Source organism: Ylistrum balloti, unplaced genomic scaffold, assembly GCF_031769215.1.
Source record: "Ylistrum balloti isolate Yb309-2 unplaced genomic scaffold, AGI_CSIRO_Ybal_v1 Utg370206, whole genome shotgun sequence".
Classification (NCBI taxonomy): Eukaryota; Metazoa; Mollusca; class Bivalvia; order Pectinida; family Pectinidae; genus Ylistrum; species Ylistrum balloti.
In genome coordinates this window covers 793,838-819,022 of record NW_026782178.1, presented here as the reverse complement: position 1 = coordinate 819,022, position 25,185 = coordinate 793,838, and the positions used below count along the sequence as shown (strand labels likewise).

Sequence of the window (25,185 nt, the reverse complement as noted above, 5' to 3'; positions counted from 1 at the left end):
TTGTTGGGTAAATAATCTGTGTTTAGGCCTTGTGTACCACTTATCTGTCTGTTGTGTAAATAGGTTGCACTTTATAAACAAGATCACGTTCAATACTACTGTGAAATGGACAATCACAGTGTGTGAAATGGACAATCACAGTGTGTGAAATGGACAATCACTGTGGAAATTTATTCAAACATCAGTTTTTATATACTTGCCTCTATGGTCAATGGGAGACAACCTCGTAAATTTTAAGTATGATTGGCGTGATGTAGTAATCTAGTACCTAAAAACAACGAAAGGGGCGTAATTTACTGCTGAGAGCCACCTGTTAAGTAAGCACAATACATTCAAGTTTCCTGTTACTAATATGTACTTACAAGTTTAGTCGTGTTTCTGTTCCCGTTATTGTCTACTCTCAGAAAACGGATGTACTGCCTGCTTACTTCCTCCTGCTGAAAAACTAAACAAGTCACCAAGTCTATTTTTACTGGTGCGTCTTATTTACATACCTTGAAACAACTAAGTCAATAAAACAGAAAATAAGACAGATTTGATGATAAATATACCTTGATATCACCCATTATGTTAGAACACACACACCCTCATCCCGACCCTCATGCACACATACTCGATTTTGTTTTTCTTTATGTTCCTCTGAAATACTTAAAAACGGGGTCAAAGAACCGGACGTATTTCATTTCTGTTTAATCCCCTTCCCTCTAAAAAACACAGGACAATTGTGTGTATACATTACTTTTTATCGTAATATGTGTTATGTACCAGAGTCTCAACGTTATTAAGCTGTATATCACTAAGACCTGATTCGTTGAAAATTTTACAACCAAACACACATTCCATTTCTAAATAAATCAAGGATAGCATACACTACAACCAAATAGTTAGTTAAACCGCGCAACACAGCTATTTTGTCCGAGTCAAAATTGTTTAAACCTTGGAGGCTCTTGAGAAAAATTCACAGTTGGAATTTTATGTACAATGTGAACAGAGTTACTATTCAAATAAATCAAAACGTAGCATTTTGTATCAAATTGAAATTAATATATATCCGTGAAGAGACGAACTGTGTACTTTAAAACACTGAAAGTTAAGTACAGTTGTTATTATACCAGGACATACAAATAAGGATGTATTGATTAACTTACCCACGGAAAATACACAACGGGATATCTTTAAACATTTCCTTAAAATAAAGATGTTCACATCCTACTCGCTATGCCAAAAATCGCTGATGTTTTCCTGGTATAAGGGAACTCATTTGAATTTTAGACCGTACGGTTAACTAGTTTTAATGAGAGATGCATTATCACTTCGCGATATACTGAAGTTTTAAAAAGAAACAAGTTATGAAAAAGAGATGCATCAGATTCGTAAAAAGGGCCTGTTCGACTCGTGTGTCAGTTATTGATTGGGCCGAGCAATGCTTCGTCCGTTCGCTATTTGTTATCTTGTGAGCGGAAATCCAGCAGGTGAAACGTTGAAAATTGACCCCCGATGAAAACGGACCCCGGGTTCCTCTTTTATTGCATGTCCATTTTTCAACGTTACCCAGGCCTTCTTATATAGAATTTCATTTCTTCTTTGTCTGTTTAGAAGATTTATGACTTATATGTATATACTGTTGGTATCCATTTTTTGTTACCGCGGGTTTTTGCAATATCAAACTGAGACGTACATGACGGACAGTATACAATGTACGACTCAGAGACGAGTGACCAGTTGGATATTACCACTATCGAAAATAACTGAAGACCTGAAGAGTCAAATGTAAAAAAAAAAAAAAAAAAAAAATTCGTAATCAATCTAGTTTATAATGTAACATAAGTACCGTAACGGTAGCGCCAATGTTTGGACGTCTTAATTTCTGTATGCTACTTATATCAATCATATTTATGAAGTAAATATTGGGACAACAAAAACATAGTTTACACCACTGAAATTCTGTATGACAAATCCCATCTCAATGACAAAAGTGTAACTTCTTGTCCCTAGTATCATTAAAAAAATCCGATCTCAATGATCCTGTTGTTCCAACGGTTTAAAGTTCAGTAATGGTAAGTATTGTATCTCTTCTACTCAGTAACCGAACTTGATGTTCGAGTAATTCAAACTATTGACAGGGGATTAACAACATAAAACCTGTTCCGTGATTTAAATGAAAAAAAAGACTATTTAGTGTGTATTGACTAAGCCGACAGTGTTTCTGGTTTTACGGGTCCGTCCAAGCAAGCATTCCACCGTCCTTATTACAAGCCTTCTATCGCATTTTTATCCCGATCTCGAGAGAACATTTAACGAGTGTCAAGTGGGACACCAACAATTAATGATTTGCCACAAATGAACGGATGGTTTGTTTTGTTTTTTTTTTTTTTGTTTGTTTGTCTTTTGTTCTTGTTTTTTTTTGTACACCTGGTCCTGTTATAGTACACCTGGTTCTGTTATTGTACACCTGGTTCTATTATTGTACACCTGGTTCTGTTATTGTACACCTGATCCTGTTATTGTACTCCTAGTTCTGTCATTGTACACCTGGTTCTGTTATTATAAACCAAGATCTGTTATTGTACACTTGGTTCTGTTATTGTACACCTGGATCTGTTATTGTACACCTAGTTCTGTTATTGCACACCTAGTTCTGTTATTGTACACCTGGTTCTGTTATTGTACAACTAGTTCTGTTATTATACACATAGTCCTGTTATTCTACACCTGGTCCTGTTATTGTACTCCTAGTTCTGTCATTGTACACCTGGTTCTGTTATTGCATACCTAGTTCTACTATTGTACACCTGGTCCTGTTATTGTACACCTGGTTCTGTTATTGTACACCTGGTTCTGTTATTGTATACTTAGTTCTGTTATTGTACACCTGGTCCTGTTATTGTACACCTGGTTCTGTTATTGTACACCTGGTCCTGTTATTGTACACCTGCTCCTGTTATTGTACACCTGGTCCTGTTATTGTACACCTGGTTCTGTAATTGTACACTTGGTTCTGTTATTGTACACATGGTCCTATTATTAGACTCTTGGTTCTGTTATTGTACACTTGGTTCTGTTTTTGTACACATGTTCCTGTTATTTTACACTTGGTTCTGTAATTTTACACTTGGATCTTTATTGTACACACGGTCCTGTTATTGTACACCTGCTTCTGTTATTATAAACCAAGATCTGTTATTGTACACTTGGTCCTGTTATTGTACACTTGGTTCTGTTATTGTACACCTAGTTCTGTTATTGTACACCTGGTCCTGTTATTGTAGACCTAGTTTTGTCATTTTACACTTGGTTCTGTTATTGTACACCTAGTTCTGTTATTGTATACCTGGTCCTGTTATTGTACACCATGTTCTGTTATTGTATACCTGGTTCTGTTTTTGTACAGCTGGTTGCGTTATTGCACACCTGGTCCTGTTATCTCAACATGGTCCTGATATTGTACACCTGGTTCTGTTATCTCGAGATTATACTGTTATTGTACACTTGGTTCTGTTATTGTGCAAATGGTTCTGTTATTGTACACTTGGTTCTGTTTTAGTAAATCTGGTCCTTTTATTGTACACCTGGTCCTGTTATGGTACACCTGGTTCTGTTATCTCGAGATTATACTGTTATTGTACACTTGGTTCTGTTATTGTGCAAATGGTTCTGTTATTGTACACCTGGTCCTGTTATTGTACACTTGGTTCTGTTATTATACACATGGTTCTGTTATTGTACACCTGGTCCTGTTATTGTACAAATGGTCCTATTATTTTACACCTGATTCTGTTATTGTATACCTAGTTATATTATAGTACACCTGGTTCTGTTATTATACACCTAGTTCTGTTATTGTACACCTGGTTCTGTTATTGTACACTTGGTTCTGTTATTGTACACCTAGTTCTGTTATTTTACACCTGGTTCTGTAATTGTACACTTGGTTCTGTTATTGTACACATGGTCCTATTATTAGACTCTTGGTTCTGTTATTGTACACATGTTCCTGTTATTTTACACTTGGTTCTGTAATTTTACACTTGGATCTTTATTGTACACCTGGTCCTGTTATTGTACACTTGGTTCTGTTATTATACACATGGTTCTGTTATTGTACACCTGGTCCTGTTATTGTACAAATGGTCCTATTATTTTACACCTGATTCTGTTATTGTATACCTAGTTATATTATAGTACACCTGGTTCTGTTATTATACACCTAGTTCTGTTATTGTACACCTGGTTCTGTTATTGTACACTTGGTTCTGTTATTGTACACCTAGTTCTGTTATTTTACACCTGGTTCTGTAATTGTACACTTGGTTCTGTTATTGTACACATGGTCCTATTATTAGACTCTTGGTTCTGTTATTGTACACTTGGTTCTGTTTTTGTACACATGTTCCTGTTATTTTACACTTGGTTCTGTAATTTTACACTTGGATCTTTATTGTACACACGGTCCTGTTATTGTACACTTGGTTCTGTTATTATACACATGGTTCTGTTATTGTACACCTGGTCCTGTTATTGTACAAATGGTCCTATTATTTTACACCTGATTCTGTTATTGTATACCTAGTTATATTATAGTACACCTGGTTCTGTTATTATACACCTAGTTCTGTTATTGTACACCTGGTTCTGTTATTGTACACATGGTCCTGTTATTTTACACCTGGTTCTGTAATTGTACACTTGGTTCTGTTATTGTACACATGGTCCTATTATTAGACTCTCGGTTCTGTTATTGTACACTTGGTTCTGTTTTTGTACACATGTTCCTGTTATTTTACACTTGGTTCTGTAATTTTACACTGGGATATGTTATTGTACACACGGTCCTAATATTGTACACCTGGTTCTTTTATTGTACACCTTGTTCTGTTATTGTATACATGGTTCTGTTATTGTACACCTGGTTCTATTGTTGTACACCTGGTCCTGTTATTGTACACCTAGTCCTGTTATTGTACACCTGGCCGTGTTATTGTACACCTGGTTCTGTTATTATAAACCAAGATATGTTATTGTACACCTGGTCCTGTTATTGTATACCTTGTCCTGTTATTGTACACCATGTTCTGTTATTGTACACCTGGTCCTGTTATTGTACACCTGGTCCTGGTATTGTACACCATGTTCTGTTATTGTATACCTGGTTCTGTTTTTGTACAGCTGGTTGCGTTATTGCACACCTGGTCCTGTTATGGTACACCTGGTTCTGTTATCTCGAGATTATACTGTTATTGTACACTTGGTTCTGTTATTGTGCAAATGGTTCTGTTATTGTACACTTGGTTCTGTTTTAGTAAATTTGGTCCTTTTATTGTAAACCTGGTCCTGTTATTCTACACCACGTCCTGTTATTGTACACCTAGTTTTCTTATTGTACACCTGGTCCTGTTATTGTACACCTAGTTCTGATATTGTACATCTGGTCCCGTTATTGTACACTTGGTTCTGTTATTGTACACTTGGTTCTGTTATCTCCACATGGTCCTGTTATTGTACACCTGGGCCTGTTATTGTACACCTGGTTCTGTTATTGTACACCTGGTTCCGTTATTGCACACCTGGCCCCACTTGTATAAAACATCTCAACTTAAGATTTCCTCAAGTCGAGATTTTCCTCAGCTGATATCTCCTCAAAAACGGCTTGTATAAAATTTTCTCAAGGAACAGGAGGAATTCATCGGCTAGGATGTCCTGAAATTCATTGAAGAAATTTCATACAAGATATTTTCAAGGAGATATCAGCTGAGGAAAATCTCGACTTGAGGAAATCTCAAGTTGAGATGTTTTATTTGATTTAATAATTATTTTATTGCAAAACTTTGTACAATTGGATTGGGCACAAGTTTTTCCAACTTATTAAGCCCTCTCCATTACATGGATGGTAAAACAATACTTAACTACAAGCAATGTAACAATATATTGAATCATAATATTTTTCATTGAAACAAAAAAAAAAAAAAAAAAAGGATGTAAAGAAGAAAGGAGGATAGGTGAGGAAGGAAGAAGGGAATATATAGTACAAAGGAAGAAATGCAGAAACTAGCCAAATCGCCCAGAGGCATCAATAAATTTTTGAACAGCTCTAGCTAAAAGTGAGTTTTCAGCTGAACTTAGTCGTACGTCTCCATTTAAAAGTACATCTATCGAGATATCACCCTGATACCACGACAGTTCGGTGAACAGGGTGTTACGAATTTGAATGTAGTTCGAACAATGAATTAACTAATGAAAGGAATCTTCAGAGGGATGTCCACAGGAGCAAGATGCTGAGTTCATGAGATTGGCTCTGAATAGGTCATAGTTGAGTGAGCTTGCCCTATTTCTTAAACGACAATGAAGAATATTCAGTTGACGGGGGCCATATGATAGGAAACACGATTTAAGCTTGTTGGAGTTTTTTGGACGTAGTTTGGTTTTAAACAATTTTAGTGAACCAGCCGTTTTTAAAGATTCATCTAATCTATTCCAGAGTTCAGTTGTAGAAGGAAAAAAAGAGTTACACATAGATTGAAGACGATAAGTTGGTTGTCGTAACTGATCTGCATTTCGTAAGTCATACCTAGTGAGATTACCAATATGTTCAGGGATAAAGTCAGTGAGGAAAGATGGTGCGATCCCATTAATTATATTATAAAAAAGAGATAACTTGCGATGTTGACGTCGTAATTTAAGTTCTTCCCAGCCCGTTTCATTTAGTAGAAAGTCAGATCTAGTATAAATGGGTAAACCAGTCACAATTCGGGCTGCCTCTAATTGATTTTTTTCAATATTTAATGACATATTAACTCCACAATTATCCCAAACTTCACAGGCGTATTCTAATAATGGCCTTATGTATGTGAGATACATTTTTTCTAAAGTGTGCCTGTTTAGAATTAATTTTAACCTACGTAAAGTTGCTATATATTTAGATACCTTTTTAATAACTTCTTCTACGTGTTTATTCCATGACCCATCATTACTCAGTATAACTCCTAAATGTTTGTGATGATCTGTAAGTTCTATATAAGTATTGTTAAAAATAAATTGTGGTTGGTGATCAGGTCGTGTGTTAGATATTATCATTATTTCTGTTTTGTGTGGATTAAAAGACATTAGCCAGTCTTTCGACCATTTTTCTAATTTTCTCAGATCACTATTAACTGCTATTTCTATGTCTGCTATATTACAAGAAGAGTAGGAGAGTGATGTGTCATCTGCAAACAAGCGTGATAAAGATGTAAGTTCTGTGTAGATATCATTTATATAGATTAGAAAAAGTAGAGGCCCTAGAACAGAACCTTGAGGAACTCCTGCAGAGGTATTCATAACAGTAGAGCGAGAATCATTTATAAAGACAGATTGACTTCTATTGGAAAGATAACTTGAAAGCCATTGAAGAAGTTTACCATCAATTCCATGTTTTTCTAATTTATAAAGAAGACCAATATGCCAAACCCTGTCGAATGCCTTAGAAAAATCACAAAAGACAAATGCAGTATGCTCATATTTTTCTAAACTAAGTTGGAGGGTATGATACAACTCGATAAGTTGATGCGTACAAGAATGTTTTATACAAGTGGGGCCAGGTCCTGTTATTATACACCTGGTTCTGTTATCTCGACATGGTCCCGTTATTATACACTTGGTTCTGTTATCTCGACATGGTCTTCTTATTGTACACTTGGTTCTGTTATTTTACACTTGGTTCTGTTATTGTACAAATGGTCCAATTATTTTACACCTGATTCTGTTATATTATATCTAGTTCTGTTATTGTACACTTGGTTCTGTTATTGTATACCTGGTTCTGTTATTGTAGACTTGGTTCTGATATTGTACACATGGTCCTGTTATTGTACACCTGGTCCTGTTATTGTACAAATGGTCCTATTATTTTACACCTGATTATGTTATTGTATACCTAGTTCTGTTATTGTACACTTGGTTCTGTTATTGTACACCTAGCTCTGTTATTGCACACCTGGTCTTGTTATTCTTCACTTGGTTCTGTTATTGTACACCTGGTTCTATTATTGTACACCTGGTTCTGTTATTGTACACCTAGTCCCGTTATTATCAACTTAGTTCTGTTATATCGACATGGTCCTGTTATTGTACACCTTTATTTGTATTATATAGCGGCTGTAGACTGTGGTACCAAACATATACTTGTAGTATATAGAGGTTGTAAACTGTGTTACCTAACATATACTTGTAGAACGTAGAGGCTGTAGACGGTGGTACCTAACATATACTTGTAGCATATATAGTCGGAAGACTGTGGTACCTAACAGATACTTGAAGTATATAGAGGTTGTAAACTGTGTTACCTAACATATACTTGTAGAACGTAGAGGCTGTAGACTGTAGTACCTAACATATACTTGTTATATAAAAAGGCTGTAGACTGTGATACCTAACATATACTTGTAGAACTTAGTGACTTTAGACTGTGGTACCTAACATGTACTTGTAACATATAGAGTCGGAAGACTGTGGTAACTAACATATACTTGTATTATATAGAGGCTGTAGACTGTGTTACTTAGCATATACTTGTATACCGTAGAGGCTGTAGACTGTGGTATCTCACATTTACTTGTAGTATATAGAGGCTGTAAACTGTAGTTCCTAGCATATACTTGTAGTATAGAGAGGCTGTAGACTGTGGTACCTAACATATACTTGTAGATCGTAAAGACTGTTGATTGTAATACCTTACATATACGTGTAGTATATAGAGGCTGTAGACTGTAGTTCCTAGCATATACTTGTAGTATAGAGAGGCTGTAGACTGTGGTACCTAACATATACTTGTAGATCGTCAAGACTGTTGATTGTAATACCTTACATCTACGTGTAGTATATAGAGGCTGTAAACTGTAGTACCTAGCATATACTTATAGTATATAGAAGCAGTAGACTTTGGTACCAAACCTATACTTCTAGTATATAGAGGCTGTAGACTGTAGTACCTAACATATACTTGTAGAACTTAGTGACTTTAGACTGTGGTACCTAACATGTACTTGTAACATATAGAGTCGGAAGACTGTGGTAACTAACATATACTTGCATTATATAGAGGCTGTAGACTGTGTTACTTAGCATATACTTGTATACCGTAGAGGCTGTAGACTGTGGTATCTCACATTTACTTGTAGTATATAGAGGCTGTAAACTGTAGTTCCTAGCATATACTTGTAGTATAGAGAGGCCGTAGACTGTGGTACCTAACTATACTTATAGAACGTAGTGGCTGTAGACTGTGGTATCTAACATATACTTGTAGTATATAGAGTTCTAGACTGTAGTACCTAACATATACTTGTAGACCGTAGAGGCTGTAGACTGTGGTACCTAACATATACTTGTAGACCGTAGAGGCTGTAAACTGTGGTACCTAACATCTACTTGTAGTATATAGAGGCTGTAGACTGTAGTACCTGACATATACTTGTAGTATATAGAGTTTGTAGTCTGTGGTACCTAGCATATACTTGTAGAACGTAGATGCTGAAGACTGTGGTACCTAACGTATACTTGTATTATATAGAGGCTGTAGACGGTGGTACCTAGCATATACTTGTAGAACGTAGTGGCTGTAGACTGTAGTACCTAACATATACTTGTAGTATATAGAGGCTGTAGACTGTAGTACCTTACATTTACCTGAATTATATATTGGCTGTAGACTTTAGTACTATCCATTGAAATTTAACTGATCTAAATGGGGAGGGAATTATAGAAATTCAATTCATTTTTATTGTGTTATGATGAATATTTGCAGCTGACAGGTAATACCATTTTAGAGATAAAAACACAATATTGGCTTCCAGTATATAGTCTTCAAGATATAGATGATATTGCAAATACAGAAATACAATTTGTTATTGACAACCAGCTGTTTTTGGAGACAATACTAATGGAAATAAGGGGCAAAACCATAGCATACTCATCACACAGAGACAAAAAACAAAATACGCTTGAAAAGGACTTACACTTAGAAATAAAAAGACATAGAGGAACAAGAACAGAGAGCTTCCGGTTAATGCCGGAAATGAAAGTTACACACGTGACCTCACAGTTGACACTTCACATAGGTACAAGTCACGAAATATTATATAAAGAGTCAGGTTTCATTGAGCTTTCTAAAAGAAGACATCTGCACCAAAATATTCTGTTTTATAAGATATTTAATATTGATTGTCCTTCTCATGTTTCTGATTATCTTCAACCATTTTTAAATAACAATACTGATAATTATCACTTTCGTCATATCAGGATTTTTTATATCCCGCCACAAAGATCAATAGCCAATAGCTTTTTTCCTAAACTTATGTCAGAATGGAATAATCCATTTTGTCTGTTCCCCAAAATGACTTCCATTATGCAGTTAAAAAACATTTTCTAAATGATCATAACATGTCTGTTCAACAGCATTGTATTTCTACTTTCAGGTATCATGGTAAAAGAAAATTTGATATTATTTTGTGCCAACTAAGAAATAATGCTAGCAGCCTTAACTTTGACTTATTTAATTCCCATCTTTGTGATAGTCCAGCCTGTAATTGTGGGTCCATATAGAAGACTGTGATCACTTCTTTCGCCATTGCCCTCTGTACATTAACCAAAGACTTACCTTCTTTAACGCCATTTCTACTTTAAATGATGCTATTCCATTGACGATTCAGACTTTTTTATGTGGTTGTTCAGATGTTGATGTAATTACAAATGAACTTATTGTTGTAATAACTCACAGATACATCAGTGATACACACCGTGCCTTATTTTGTATGCGTACTCTTAAAATATCTTAAGATGTTTGTGATTACATATTTGTTATATACGATATTTTGATTTGTACATACTGTTAATACTATCAGGAGAGGGCTTATATAGGCATTGCCTGTTGCCCAATTCCTATTGTAGAAAGAACTGTACAATAAAATTATTCTGAAATGAAAACATAGGAAAAATACCAAATATTACAAAATAACCCACTAACAGCTGAATATTACCAACTATCTTTCTTTTATAAACATTTTATGAACCATTTAACGTAAAAAAAAATACTAATGTACAATTATGTAAAGTTGTTTCATACTTACTACAGTACACGTGCTCGAGCGACTAGCTCATGCCACGCTTCACTCGCTAAGACAATCACAAATTATTGTGAAAACTGGCATTGCAACTCAAATACACTTAATTGCTGCTGCTGCTGCTGATGCTGATGATGATGATGATGATGATGATGATGATGATGATGATGGGGTGGATGGGAGGATGAATTAATTAATGTTTGTGGCGTTAGCATGTATACTATTTAATTTATGTCAAATTTTTTTTTTTAAATAAAACAGATTTTTAAAAAACGCAGTTATATCGCGGGCAACATCCATTAGAATATTGTTAGTAGTTAGCAATTCAGAATATATGAATTTAGTACATACCTGTAAAGAGTGCTTCTTTATTCTAGATAGCATCACATTGTACAAAGTAAGCGAAGGTCTGTTCAATGGAAGCAGTTAATTTACGTTATATAGAATCCTGGATATTATGACGTTGTCACAGAACACAGACGTTCGTTGAAGAGACAACGCCTATATATTCATGTGTAACCTTGGTTAAACATAATAAGGTCGCAGGGTCACCAGTGTGCATAGCAATGCATGCATTGTGAGAGTGGGAGCGTTTTCATTGGACAATACATTTATGTATACTGCGACCCAATAGACAGTCCCACTTAAGATACGTTTTTTTTCAAGAAATCAAGAACAGAAACTGGATTTTCACTGATTTATTCAATAGCTTGTTAAAATTTAGACAATTAGGCAAAATGTGGCTCGATTCTTAATTTCATAAAATTTACCATTTCTATTGTCTATTTAATGAAATTGCCCCCTTGAAATGAAAATCACAAATCAGACAATAATGCGTGTGTCCGCTCTGAGCATTAATACAGGCTGTGCACTATATATCTCAATTTCATGAAGTAGGTGATACGTTATATACTTCTAGAGATTTAGACCAAAAGGAATGAACCTATACAATCGTTTTTTTTAAAGGAAATTGGAACTTTTTACTAATCTTAACACAATACGGGAATTTAAACACTGTTGTAGGATGTCACTAGGGTGAAGACAGGGAATCCTCAAAGAGAATGCTGAGGTGAAGTAGTGTCGTAAGGTGCTCTACCCTCTCTCTCGTCATGTCAGCAGTAAGGAGTATCGTTCTCGCCTTGTGATGGACAGGTTGTATATCAACAATGTTGAGGTGAAGCCGCAAGCGTAGGCGCTCCACCCCACTTCCGGGTAAGAAAGAGGTCAATCGAACCTACTCGACCATCCCAGGAAATGCTGTGAATCTTCCACAATTTTTATATCGTCATTTAGTGAGACCTGGAATGCTACTTATCTTGATATTTTTTCATCTTATGTTGTTCTATTTCCATTTGTTCTTGTTTTTACTATGTTTATTATCCCAACCATGTTTTCAGAATATACACAGATATACATGTCCATCACCTGTTAGGTATTTACAAACGCAATACCATCTTTACAATTGGTATCTCCATGTCACTCCATGCTCTACGTTGATAATACATCATTTTAGTGCATTTCTATTTTTTGACAAAGGTTAAGTGTATTGAGCCTTCCTGTATCAGTGGAGCATTGAGTGACTTGGTAAATTCCGGTATTATTTATGATTCTCTGACATTATGTTCATTAAACATTGAGTATTTATTGCTGATATATATTCTATTAATATTATGCGGAAATATTCACCCTAATCCTGGTCCTGATAATGATACTAGCTCTATCTTTCAACATATTTCTAATTGTCACATAAATGTATGTTCATTAAGAAACAAGATCCATCTTCTTGATGCAGAATTCTCTGACTATGATATTTTATGTGTTAGTGAAACTCTCTCAATAATTCTATTCCTGACAATGATGTATCACTTGAAAACTATGGTAATCTCTTCAGAAAAGATAGAAATACCTGTGGCGGTGGTGGTGTTCTTATCTACTCTAAAAAAAACCTTAATATCAAGCGAAGAACTGATCTCGAGTCTGATGAATTAGAATTACTTTGGGTTGAGGTATCCACTCATAATAAGCCTATTTTAATTGGTTGTATCTACATACCTCCAAAAACTCTTGTTAATTACTGGAAAAAAACTTGAAAATAATTTAAATGATGTGTTTGATTTACAAAGAGAAGTAATTCTGGTTGGAGATATTAATCAAGATATGCTAAACCTTAGTCCAAACTCTCATTTTTATAGACTCTTATTAAAATACGGACTACAAAATACTGTTACTGAACCTACTCCTCAATCTTCAACTTGATATTCTTGTTACTAATAATGTTAACTTTGTTACTAATACATCTGTGCTACCCCCATCTTGTAGTGTCCACTCCCCAATTACTGCTAACTTAAACTTCAAGTCTTTAAAGAAACTTGCTTATAAAAAAATTTATATTTATATTTCCAAAATACTGATTTGACGGAGCTAATGAATATCTTAGTTCTATTGACTGGAATTTTCAATTAGTAGGTGATATTAATGAAATTAATTATATTCTATCGAACAAAATTTTAGCTGCTTTTGACCAATTTGTACCAAACAAGACTGTAACTATTAGACCTAATGACAAAATATGGATGACTAATGAAATTAGACTGAAAATAAGACAGAGAAACCGTCAGCATTCTAAAGCTATACAACAGAATTCCCAAGCCTCCTGGAATGAATTTAAAACTATCCGAAACCAGGTAATTACCTTAATTCGAGTGGCTAAAAATAAATATCTATCTAAATTACAATCTTCTCTTATTGATAAAACTATTCATCCTGGAAAATGGTGGCGCATTGCTAAATCAGTTATGAATTTTCAAAAGAAAAGCGATACTGACTCTCTCCTGATAATTAATGATGATCCGAAAATACATCCTCTAGATAAAGCTGAGTCTTTCAATGATTACTTCACATCTATTTCAGTGACAGACAAGAATGCTGATGATTTACCACCTGACTATCCCCCACCAATTAATAACTCCTCTTCTATCGACATAACTGAACAGGACATTATTGACCAACTTCAGCTTCTAAATACTAACAAACCTTCAGGCCCTGATTCCATCCCTCCCAAATTCATAAAAGGAGTTTCTCAATCCCTTGTTAAACCTCTCTCTATAATATTTAATAAATCTATCTCTGCAGATGTACTTCCTACCTCCTGGAACAATGCCCATGTAACACCTGTATATAAAGGAAAAGGAGAAAAAGTGATCCTTCCAACTATAGGCCAATCTCTGTTACTCCAGTCTTCAGTAAAATCCTTTAGAAAATTGTTTACAAATATTTGTATAACTATCTTTCAAGATACAATATTATCTCTAGAAACTAATCAGGTTTCTTACCAAAAGATTCTATTGTTAATCAACTTTTAATTATATATGATGAAATTATTAAACATTTGGATAAAGGTAAAGAAGCAAGAATGATATTTTGTGATTTTAGCAAAGCGTTTGATAGAGTTTGGCATGGTGGATAAATATACAAATTGAAAAAAATACGGTATTAGTAATAACATGTTTAAGTGGTTGTCATCTTATTTATCTGCCAGGAGACAGCGAGTGGTCCTAGATGGGTACAAGTGCAACAGGAAAACATTACAGGCTGGGGTCCCACAAGGTTCAGTTCTTGGTCCTTATCTGTTCTTGCTATATATTAATGATATTGGTGATGATCTACTGTTTAATGTGAAATTATTTGCTGATGACACATCCTTATAATTGGCCTAATTGAGGGTGACAGGCAAGATGCGGCTGATATATTAAATGATGATCTCCAAAAAATTTCTGGATGGCCTAATAGGTGGGGTATTATTTTTAATCCCGATAGGACTGAATCCCTCCTTTTTTCTAGACGATTAGATTCTTAAATGTTGCATCCAAACCTGTATTTTAATAACTCAGTTGTTAAAAATGTTACCTGTCATAAGCACATGGGTCTAACTTTTAACAGTCATGCTAATTGGGCCAACCACATAAGCTTTATGTATGAGGAAGCTTATAAACGAATAAATATTCTTAGAAAGTTAAAGTACAGAATTGACAGAAAGTCACCTGAATTAATATATATCACATTTATTCGTCCTATTTCAGAATAGGCTGACATTGTTTGGTCTAACTGCACAGAAAGGGAATGCAACATCTTAGAATCAGTTCAATTAGAGGCAATACACATTATTACTGGCCTGAGACGGGGCACCAGTCATGCTATCCTTTATAATGAGTCTAGATTAATACCATTAATTAATATTCATTTTTTTATTATTTTAAATAACAGATGTCCTCCTCAAATAACTGATTCTATCCAGCCTTTTATCAACAATAATACTGCTCATTATCCTCTTCGACATAATAGGTTGTTTGATGTGCCCCTTGCATAAACTCGTCAAAATAGTACTAGTTTCTTTCCAAAACTCATGACTGAATGAAATGACCCATCCTGTCCCTGTTTCCCTCATTGACATCCATTTATGCAATAAAAAAATTGTCACAGCCTGTTATCAATCCTCTTTTACAATGCACTGATACTTTTAAATATTACGGTAACAGGAAGACAAACGTAATCTTGTGTCAACTAAGAAACTCTGCAAGTAATCTAAATTTTGACTTATTTAATTTCCCACCTTAATGACAACCCTGCCTGTACTTGTGACCACCCAGTTGAAGATCTTACTCACTTTTTTTCCAGTTTCCCTTCTTTAATATCCAAAGACAACTCCTCCTTAATTCTCTTTCTACTCTTAGTGATTCTATACCTCTTACCACTGATACATTTCTTAAAGGATCTCATACACTTGATGCAGATATAAATAAATCTATTCTTGATTTGGTTCAGAGATTCATAACTGATACCGGTCGCCTGTTTTACTCTTAGTATACTTATATATACATTTTTTTACTATTTTAAATTTGAATCTGTCATCTTAAGTTTGGTCCGCCTGTCAATTTTTACGGACTCGACTCAAAATTGTGGGTATATGGACTGTTTGAACCTGCAGCCTGTGCCGTGATCAATTGACAAACTTTGACTCCATCTTGTTATATATAATTATATTACCTATCTAATCTTACTATTCTTTAACACAATAATTTAAATGATGGTAATGCTTGCCTAACATTTCTGTTATATAATTATTCATCTGAATCTATATTCTAAATTCTTATTCCTGGAATGCTATAATTATTATTTAATATGTTAAATTTTGATTGATGTGTCTGTGTACTTGTTTAAGTTGTATGGAGAGGGCTTTCATAGGCTCTGCCTGTTGCCCAATTCCATTTGTCATCTACATCAAGACAATAAAATATTCTGAAATGAAATTTAGTGAGATATTGGGATCACCTTTACAGAGAATGTCAACATTTATTTTCCCGGCATTTATATGACAATATTTTTTATCCTGATTGTCTCCGTCAGTACTTCCACATATAAAGTATATAAAAATAACAGTCCACTTGTTCTTTAATGTGTTTTGACATTATACTAGGAAGGAGATAATGGGTATATAAAGTGTTACCTATGTCAGTCCATCCTGTTCTTTTATGTGTTCTGACATTATACTGGGACAGAGGTGAGGTGTATATAAAGTGTAACCTATATCAAAGAATACATTTGACAACTGCAAATTCATTAAAGATATTTATTTGTACAAAGGAGCAGGGACATTTGTGATCTTTTTGCAATTTTTTTTTCTTGTACTTGTAGGTATTTCTTAAAAATGTGAAAGGTTAAGTTTTAGAATTGTTCATTAGATACTTACACACAACATATTTGAAATTGGAATTCTGCAAACATTACCTCCCCTTTTGGTGACAGCGGTGCTTTTAAAAGTGTTCGAGAAGAATACACTACCTACATAACACGTTGGTAAGGTTAATCTGTGTAATTTTGATGGAATGTGTATCATTTTACACAAATGCATAGTATTAGGGCTTTTTGTTGCTTCTTGTCATCATTCTTCTTCCGAATTTGTGGGTTCGTAATCTTTTAAACGGTAAGGGCACGCAATCTATGTAGTATGTTATGGAAGTACATCTGAACTTGTTACTGCCGCATTTTTAAGTAGGTCAAAAAGCCATAATGGCCACAATGACCCAATTACCAGAAATTCTAAAAACAGCAATAAATCGAAACCTATTTGTCCTACAAATTTAGTAGAAGTATATTTTATGAAGAGGGGGGTCATGTATAACTTTTATACTACATGTTAATAAAGATTCTTTCAAATAAAAAAGCTCGCCAAGGGGTCAAGGTCACCAAAAAATAAGAAAAAGAATGATTTTCAATCCGATCAATTTAGTTTCTACATTTTTTCTGTGACGTCTTTCTTTGGCGTTTTACGTCATTTTTTTTTATAATTCCCATAGTTCAATGTAAACTGCAATGATCATCTCCAAGTTTATACGATGAAATTTTGCTTAATTGTTATGGAACAGGTTTGGAAATGTGCCATTTAGATGATGATCGAATTTTCATCTTTGTCGAAAAAACAAAATGGCCGCCATGATGCCATACTTGATTCTTGCGCTAACGTCGACATCTCAATAATGACGTGACATTCGGTAAGGGTCAAAGTTCAAAAGAGCAATTTAGGGTACCAAACTAACAGAAACCTCTTCTCAAGTTTAGAAAGGTCTAGACGTTCGATATTTCACACACATAATGCTAAGATAATTGTCTATTACCTGGATGTGGATAATATGGATGGCGTTGGCCTACTTTCAAGGTCACAGGGATCAATTATGGTAATATCATTAAATGATGTTTTCTTACGTTTAAATAGGAAAACAGTTACGAGATTTGATTAACAACCTTCTGTCGAGACTTTTGACTGGTATAAGTAAAACTTCAATTTAGGGTTCCAACGTATACGAAACTTCATCTCAAGTTTGGAAAGACCGAGAGATTTGATATCTTTCACACATAAAGTTAATATAATATAACAGTACGCTCATTGCTTTGATCTCTTACTATTGATGATTCCTTTTGTACTTTGATTTCATAAAGATTGCCAATGTATTGCAGGCATTGATTTTAGTATAGGTGAGAAGCCCATCAAAGTTGTCAATGAAAATTTCCAGTTGGATAATGTTTTTATTAGCCCACCATCATCAGATGGTGGGTTACCCAAATTGCTCTGCATCCATAATCCGTTTTCATAAACAATTTTTGTTATCGCTATTTCTTGATGGATCTCTTTCCCTTGATCCCTGATTATGCCATCAAGGCGGTCATCTTGGATTTGGCTTTGTAAGTTTGTTATCGTTATTTCTTGAGAACTGCTTTATAGATCTTTCTTAAATTTTATATATATGTTCCTTTTTGTCCCTTTATAGATCTTTCTCAAAATTGTATGTATATGTTCCATTAGGCCCCTAGTTGTGCTTGTTTGAGTTTGGGACTGATCAGAAAAACAATGGCCCAAAGGTAGCCATCTTGGGTTTTACATGCAATTTCTTAAAATATACTGAATGGATATCTCTTAAACTGCATACATATGTTCCCCTTAGTCTCTCCTCTATCCTATACTTGATCATGAAGGACTACTGTAGGCTATACATGGTAATGAAGGACTAATTTTTGCTATACTTTCATTACCACATGAAAGCTTAAAACGATATTCTGTTGGTCAACATATTTTGACAAAAATGAAGTTCCAGCCACATCTCCGTTTAAAGTTGATCGTATTTACCGAATACATTATGATAAATACATCGTCTGCGGACATTTTAACTTAGTATTGGATCCAGATTTAAATCATGACCGAAGCTACAAAAATGTTAATAACCAGAAAGCAAAAGAGGAAATATTAAGTTTTTCATTACTAGATATATATATAGAATTTCATCCTGACATTAAAGCAAGCTAGATTATATTATTTTTTCCTTATATAACTCAAATATTGAGTCAGTTTATAGATCTGATCATCCATTTCCAACTCTCAACTTGAAATTTAACTTATCTAAACGGGGGAGGGAATTATAGAAATTCAATTCATTTTTATTGTGTTATGAGGAATATTTGCAGCTGACAGGTAATACCATTTTAGAGATAAAAACACAATATTTGTTTCCAGTATATAGTCTTCAAGATATAGATGGTATTGCAAATACAGAAAGACAATTTGTTATTGACAACCAGCTATTTTTGGAGACAATACTAATGGAAATAAGGGGCAAAACCATAGCATACTCATCACACAGAGATTCCGGTTAATGCCGGAAGTGAAAGTTACTCACGTGACCTCACAGTTGCCACTTCACACTAACAGCTGAATATTACCAACTATCTTTCTTTAATAAACATTATATGAACCATTTAACGTAAAAATACTAATGTACAATGATGTGAAGTTGTTTCATACTTACTACAGTACACATGCTCGAGCGACTAGCTCATGCCACGCTTCACTCTGGTAATTTATCACTGAAGGGTAAGTGTATGGGTGTATACAGCAGATACATATTCTGATCTTGTGACGTTTATTTTACTTGTCCTTTTTGCTGTTTAAAGTTTTATCTGTACTCATTAGGGTGATAACATTTATAAGAGAATGTTTTGACTATTGTAATTGGCGCAGAGTAAGAGAACCCTCCCTGTGACTGGGAACAAAATCAAACTAGACCATGCTTACTAAGAAAATCACGATAGAACCAGAGATGAGCATTACAGTTATGTCCCTTTTCTTGGATTCTATCAGAGTTATTTCCTTTGTCTTGAATGTGACATATATCAGTGTTAAAAAATATAGAACTAATGAAGCGTTCAAATATATGAGCATCTTATGGTGTAAAAGAACAAAAACATCAATGTGAATCTACAATATCTTGTGATTGATTATGTATGAATGTATATGACTATATGTACATATATTTTGTTGTCATGTGACTGCCATATGACCAACGTGTGGCCATTAGCATTGCCTTATATATAATTTAGAACAGGTAAATTTTGTTTAGTCCATATGGTCCCGAAAAGGACAGATTAAGTTTATTCGATTTGTTGAGAGTGAATGATGATTTATCTTCCATATATCTGTAGAACATTACTACTTGGTATTAATGTGACTTGAAATATGTGTGTATGTAAAAGGTCATTATAGAACAAGGGAATTTGTTTTACAGTTCGTTGTGGGCATGCTTGTTAAATACTTCAATGTACATGATGAACAATGTGTATGTCAAATAGTTTTTTATTAGATATGATAAACTTGCTCTGCAGAATAATTGATTTAAGGAACAGATGTTTCCTTACAATAGATACAGTGACATGGATTGATGGTAACTGAAGTGTATAAAGCATGTTTGAACATGTGGATATTGATACATATACTGAGATTGTGTTAGCGACATAGACATAGTGAAGCACTCGGGCGAAAGCATCAATAAAGCTCTTTAAGAGTACCACCAATACACGCTACATGGAAACAGTTTTCATGCATTTTCCACCTGTGCTGTTTTCATGTATGAAAAACAAAAAACACGATGTGCCAGAACATTTTGTGGGTTCACTTTCACACACCTATTAAATTTGCCATTCCATCATGAAAATAAAAGACAAGTTGAAAATGTTTACTGTTTATTTCATGTTTGCATATAATTGTACAAATATTGACCTACACTATCAACAAACTGCTGTACAGTGTATGCTCAAAATTTAAATGAAAAAGGACAGAATAACAAAATTTACTGAAAAGTATCGTATATGTATTTTTTGTCACCTGAGACAAAGTCTTATGATAACCTATTGCAATCATCTTCAACCAGCGTCGTGCGTCAGTTAACAATTGAAAATTTTCGACTTAAATTTTTGCAGAAATCTTCCTTGGCCTAAGGTGAAACAAAAAAGTGAATTATATGGTCCCACCTTATATGGGCCGAGGGGCGGGATCACAAATGCCCAATTTCAAAAAACTTTTCTCAATACCCAGATATGATAGAATCAAATGCTCTTCGTGGGAGGATGCTTCGTAAGGTGGTTTACAATAATTGTAAATTTACTTTATAATTCATAAAGGAAATTATTTTTTGAGTATGATTTGTTAAATTTCCATTGGAAATATTTCAAACTTAGATGGTATCAATATATTGATCCTGACTGACCCCAATGGCTGATATGTGAAGCCAAAAGGACTTCAATTTCACAAATCGTCTTATCAGGTTTGATCGTATGAAATGTTCTTCTAGGTGGAAAATGGAAGCGTCTAGAGGTGCTTTACTTATCAATATGATCCTCACATTTCTTTCTGGAAATAAAAATTAATTTTACTATGATTTTTATAGAAAAATTGAATTCTCCAACATAGACTTAATTTCCTATTGGAAATAACTCGTATACATATATTGACACTGGCTAGCTATCATCAATGTCACGATTTCGTTTTTCATGACACTAGAAAGCTACTTTCCCTTTCACCTTTATATTCAATATTATCTCAGGTGACCGGGTACCTAATCTTAATTGTAGCATCCCACTGAACAACCCACCAACATCGGAACTAACGTTGGCTCTATTTCACTGTTTAATACTCATTCGTCGGATACCTTAACATAGAAATTGAAATCGCATTTCATACATACTAATATTACAAAGTAAATACAATACTTTATACATTTGAAAGGATAACATTTTTGTCCGCTACCAAATGATAAAAATATTCATGTTAGTTCACAAATAGTTTATCTCAATACACAAAAAATCACCGTCGGTAACCCACCTGTAATGGTTCGCTCGCTAATATAGTGAGTGAAGGAAAGTAACGAGAGTAACCCACAAATACGGACAACACACAAGCGAATAGAGTACATGAGTTGGCCATTCGACTGTTTCTCTTGATGCTACACAATTATAACACATGAACATAAAGAGAATAATAATGTACATTGGTACGGGTCAGAGTGAAAATTCGACAACTAAATCGATATGCACGCAGATGGTTCTAAAAGGTGTATATTTTTCAGATATTGAAATTAATATTTCTATTTTTCTTAATTGGTTAACTATAAAGTCTAATATTATTTATAGGGGAAAGGATGTTCATTTTTTGTTCAGTTGACAGCATTTCGTATATCTATCAATAAATATGATAATCTATATCACTTGGCCAATGCTTGCCAGTGTCATTTTCCATGCCTCAGCGAATTGTATATCGAATTGCTCTATATATTCTCTCATATATAAACTTTTGTACAGATCCACAATATCTGTCAAATTGCCAGATTTTTCCGATGAAAGGAAGTCCACCAACTCTTTACTTTTGTGGTATAAATCCAACTCTGCATTAAAATCTTTTAAGATATTATGAGCGTTTCTTTCTTGTGTGACATACGGTGGCGAAAAGGCCAAACGGATATCTTTTCTGTGAAGAAAGAATTGAGCAATGTAGCTTCTCCAAATATCACTGACACGCCCATTTACACTGATAGGTAATGCTAGGTAAGGAAACGCCGGCGGTAGCCATAAAGTCGCTTGGGCATTGAATGGTGCATAGGAATATTTAGGCAACACTAATGAGAGATGAGACTTTCTGGTTGCTCTAAAGTCAAAAGGAGCGTCACGTGTCAGTCTATAAATAGCATCTATGTCTGGCTGATTATTGGCTAACGATTGCACGATGCCAAGATTCAATGTATCACTTGAATTGCATAGTTTTGGTTTAGTGGTTTCGTTTCTAATATCTTGTAGGGGAAATCCTCTTGGCCAGGTATAAGTTTCCTCCACTCCGAAATATGTATAAGGGTTTAGGAGAATATTTTCCACGCCTTTACAAACTGTGACGTAATGGAAATGTGTTTTCATTTTGAAATCGTTTAGTTTAATCATCCCATTATTATCGTCATCAAAGTCCCATATATGTTTAGCTTTGTGATGAATAGCATACATATATCCAATGTTTTTTCTTCCAAAATGATTATTTGGTATGATCTCTGATAACAAAGGATATAACTTGCTTTGTTCTTTTACCGAAAGATATTTGATTCTGTTTCGGGCCTTATCAAATCCAAGTCCTTGGAGATATGTACCCTCCAACGGTGTCAAATTGTCAGCTACTATAACTAGGCACCAATTCGACAGCGACGCTATGGTTTTCACAGCTTTTGATGGAGAATGTATTGTCGTGACAACAGCCCAGTTATTGCACTCTGGCATTTTGTCTAACATTGCCAAATATTTATACTTATTCGTTATAGACGTTGGTAAAAGTGTTCTTACGATACCACCCGAAAACAACGACCCAGTTACAGAACCAATGGGCCCAACATTTGAGAAGGTTTCAGGTGTGTTATATTTATGGAGTTGCTTCATCACATCCACGGATGATTTGTGGTTTAGGATATACCTTGTACAAAATCCTGGCTTTATGTTCAACAGTATCGTTGCTTCATGACCTCGGCCCATCTGAAAAATTATTTTGTTATCTGCAACGTAATCAATATCATTGTAAATAGACAACCAAGATACTAAAGACGTATCAGCATAGTTAGTTTCAATCAAGTCAATGCTAGCGTTGCATCCTTTCTGATCTGTACAATAGTTGCGTTTAACAATTCTATCTATTAATTTTTTACCAACAACTACAAACATTTCGTCTAAATAAAACTGTTTTGCATTTAGTTTCTCTCTGGCAAAATGTGTCCACCCATAATATAATGTCTGTGATTTCAGTTCATCAAGTCTTTTGAAAATCTGTGGGACACAAAGAAATGTATCATCATCTAATTTTGCAATAAGTGTCACACTCGGGTATTTTTCATGAACGTATTTATACCACACATATAATTTCTCTCCAAATCTTACCGCTCGTCCCTTCACAGTCACGTTTAGAAAAAGAATATCGTTGTATTTGCTGTTTTCTAACATTGCATCCTCTGTTTGATTGTCCAATAGAAATTTATATTTTATTCTGAAAGGAAGTGTATCTTGTAGTAGATTTACAGTAGACAGCCATGTCGACCGAAGAGCGTTCCTGTATTCAATATGCAAATCTGCTGAAAATATTCCTAATACGAAAAGTGGTCTTTTGTCGAGGTTTGATAGCTCTGCAGATTTTATGCATCTTTGTGTCGCTGACATCGTGTTCCATTGAACACATGAAATGAAATAGTAGAAATTAGTGCAGAAGACATATATCAAAAGTCCCTTAAATAAGGTCATTTTCATAAACCTCAGAGGTCTGCATTTCCCATTCATGATTACTTGCTCCTTGTAAATCAGCAGCTCGTGATGCGATGACTGAAAGATAGATATGCACATTTCAATAAATTGGAAGCTGATTTGATACAGTTCTGAGATATAAATGTGTCAATTCATAAAATGATGACTGGCATTATCTCATTTATCTATACAACACATATAAGAGGCAGCATAACATTTATATAAACACACACAGACAGCAAATAAATTAAAAAGCACATCTCAAAGCAATAAAAGGGAAATTTAACATGGTTAATCATATAACTTATATTGACTGTATGCGGTTTAAAGAAGAGTCTGATTAACGTAGGTTAAGATAAACATCTATAAGTTGGAATAAGACTTTTTAGAGTTTTCTAATTTCCCATTTTATTGTGTCCTCCAATACACAAATCCCCACCAAAATACTTCTAGACGTGACGTTTCCGAAAACTCTCATGTAGAAATAATTGCTCGGAATGGACTACATAAAATGTTTCATTCTTAGCGACAAAATGACGTGGTTTGATATACACGATTCTATCATACATTCCCATGGCTAAATTATTGTTAGAAGTGTAGTCAATGCTCTCTCAAAAAAGAAAAAAAAAACTCATCTGTGTTTAATTTTCTCACAGCAACGTAAGCATTCCCTTGTATCGGGAATAACCTTTTAATACGATTACTTCCGATTTTGCCATATCATAAATGAATTCGGAAACCTGTGATAAACACCAGTTGTAAAATTAATGCAGCAGACATAAATGCACATGCTGCAATATGACATCAAGTGTTAAATGTACAAGGTAAAGCAGTTCCCGCATGCCACATTACATTCATTTGAATTTAATCACCTAGTTTCGATTTTTTTCGGTCGACTGTTATGATTAAAGAATTTAGGCCCTTAGCATTATAAAAGAGTCATAGAAGAGAA

General features: G+C 34.5%; 1 protein-coding gene across 1 annotated transcript; it reads right to left on the bottom strand.

Annotated features, from left to right (window-relative positions):
- Positions 1–22,169: 22,169 nt before the first annotated feature.
- Positions 22,170–24,152, bottom strand: LOC132551553 (uncharacterized). The gene has a single exon (XM_060215705.1). The coding sequence runs from the start codon at positions 24,150–24,152 to the stop codon at positions 22,170–22,172; it is 1,983 nt and encodes a 660-aa protein (XP_060071688.1).
- Between the last annotated feature and the right edge of the window lie 1,033 nt (positions 24,153–25,185).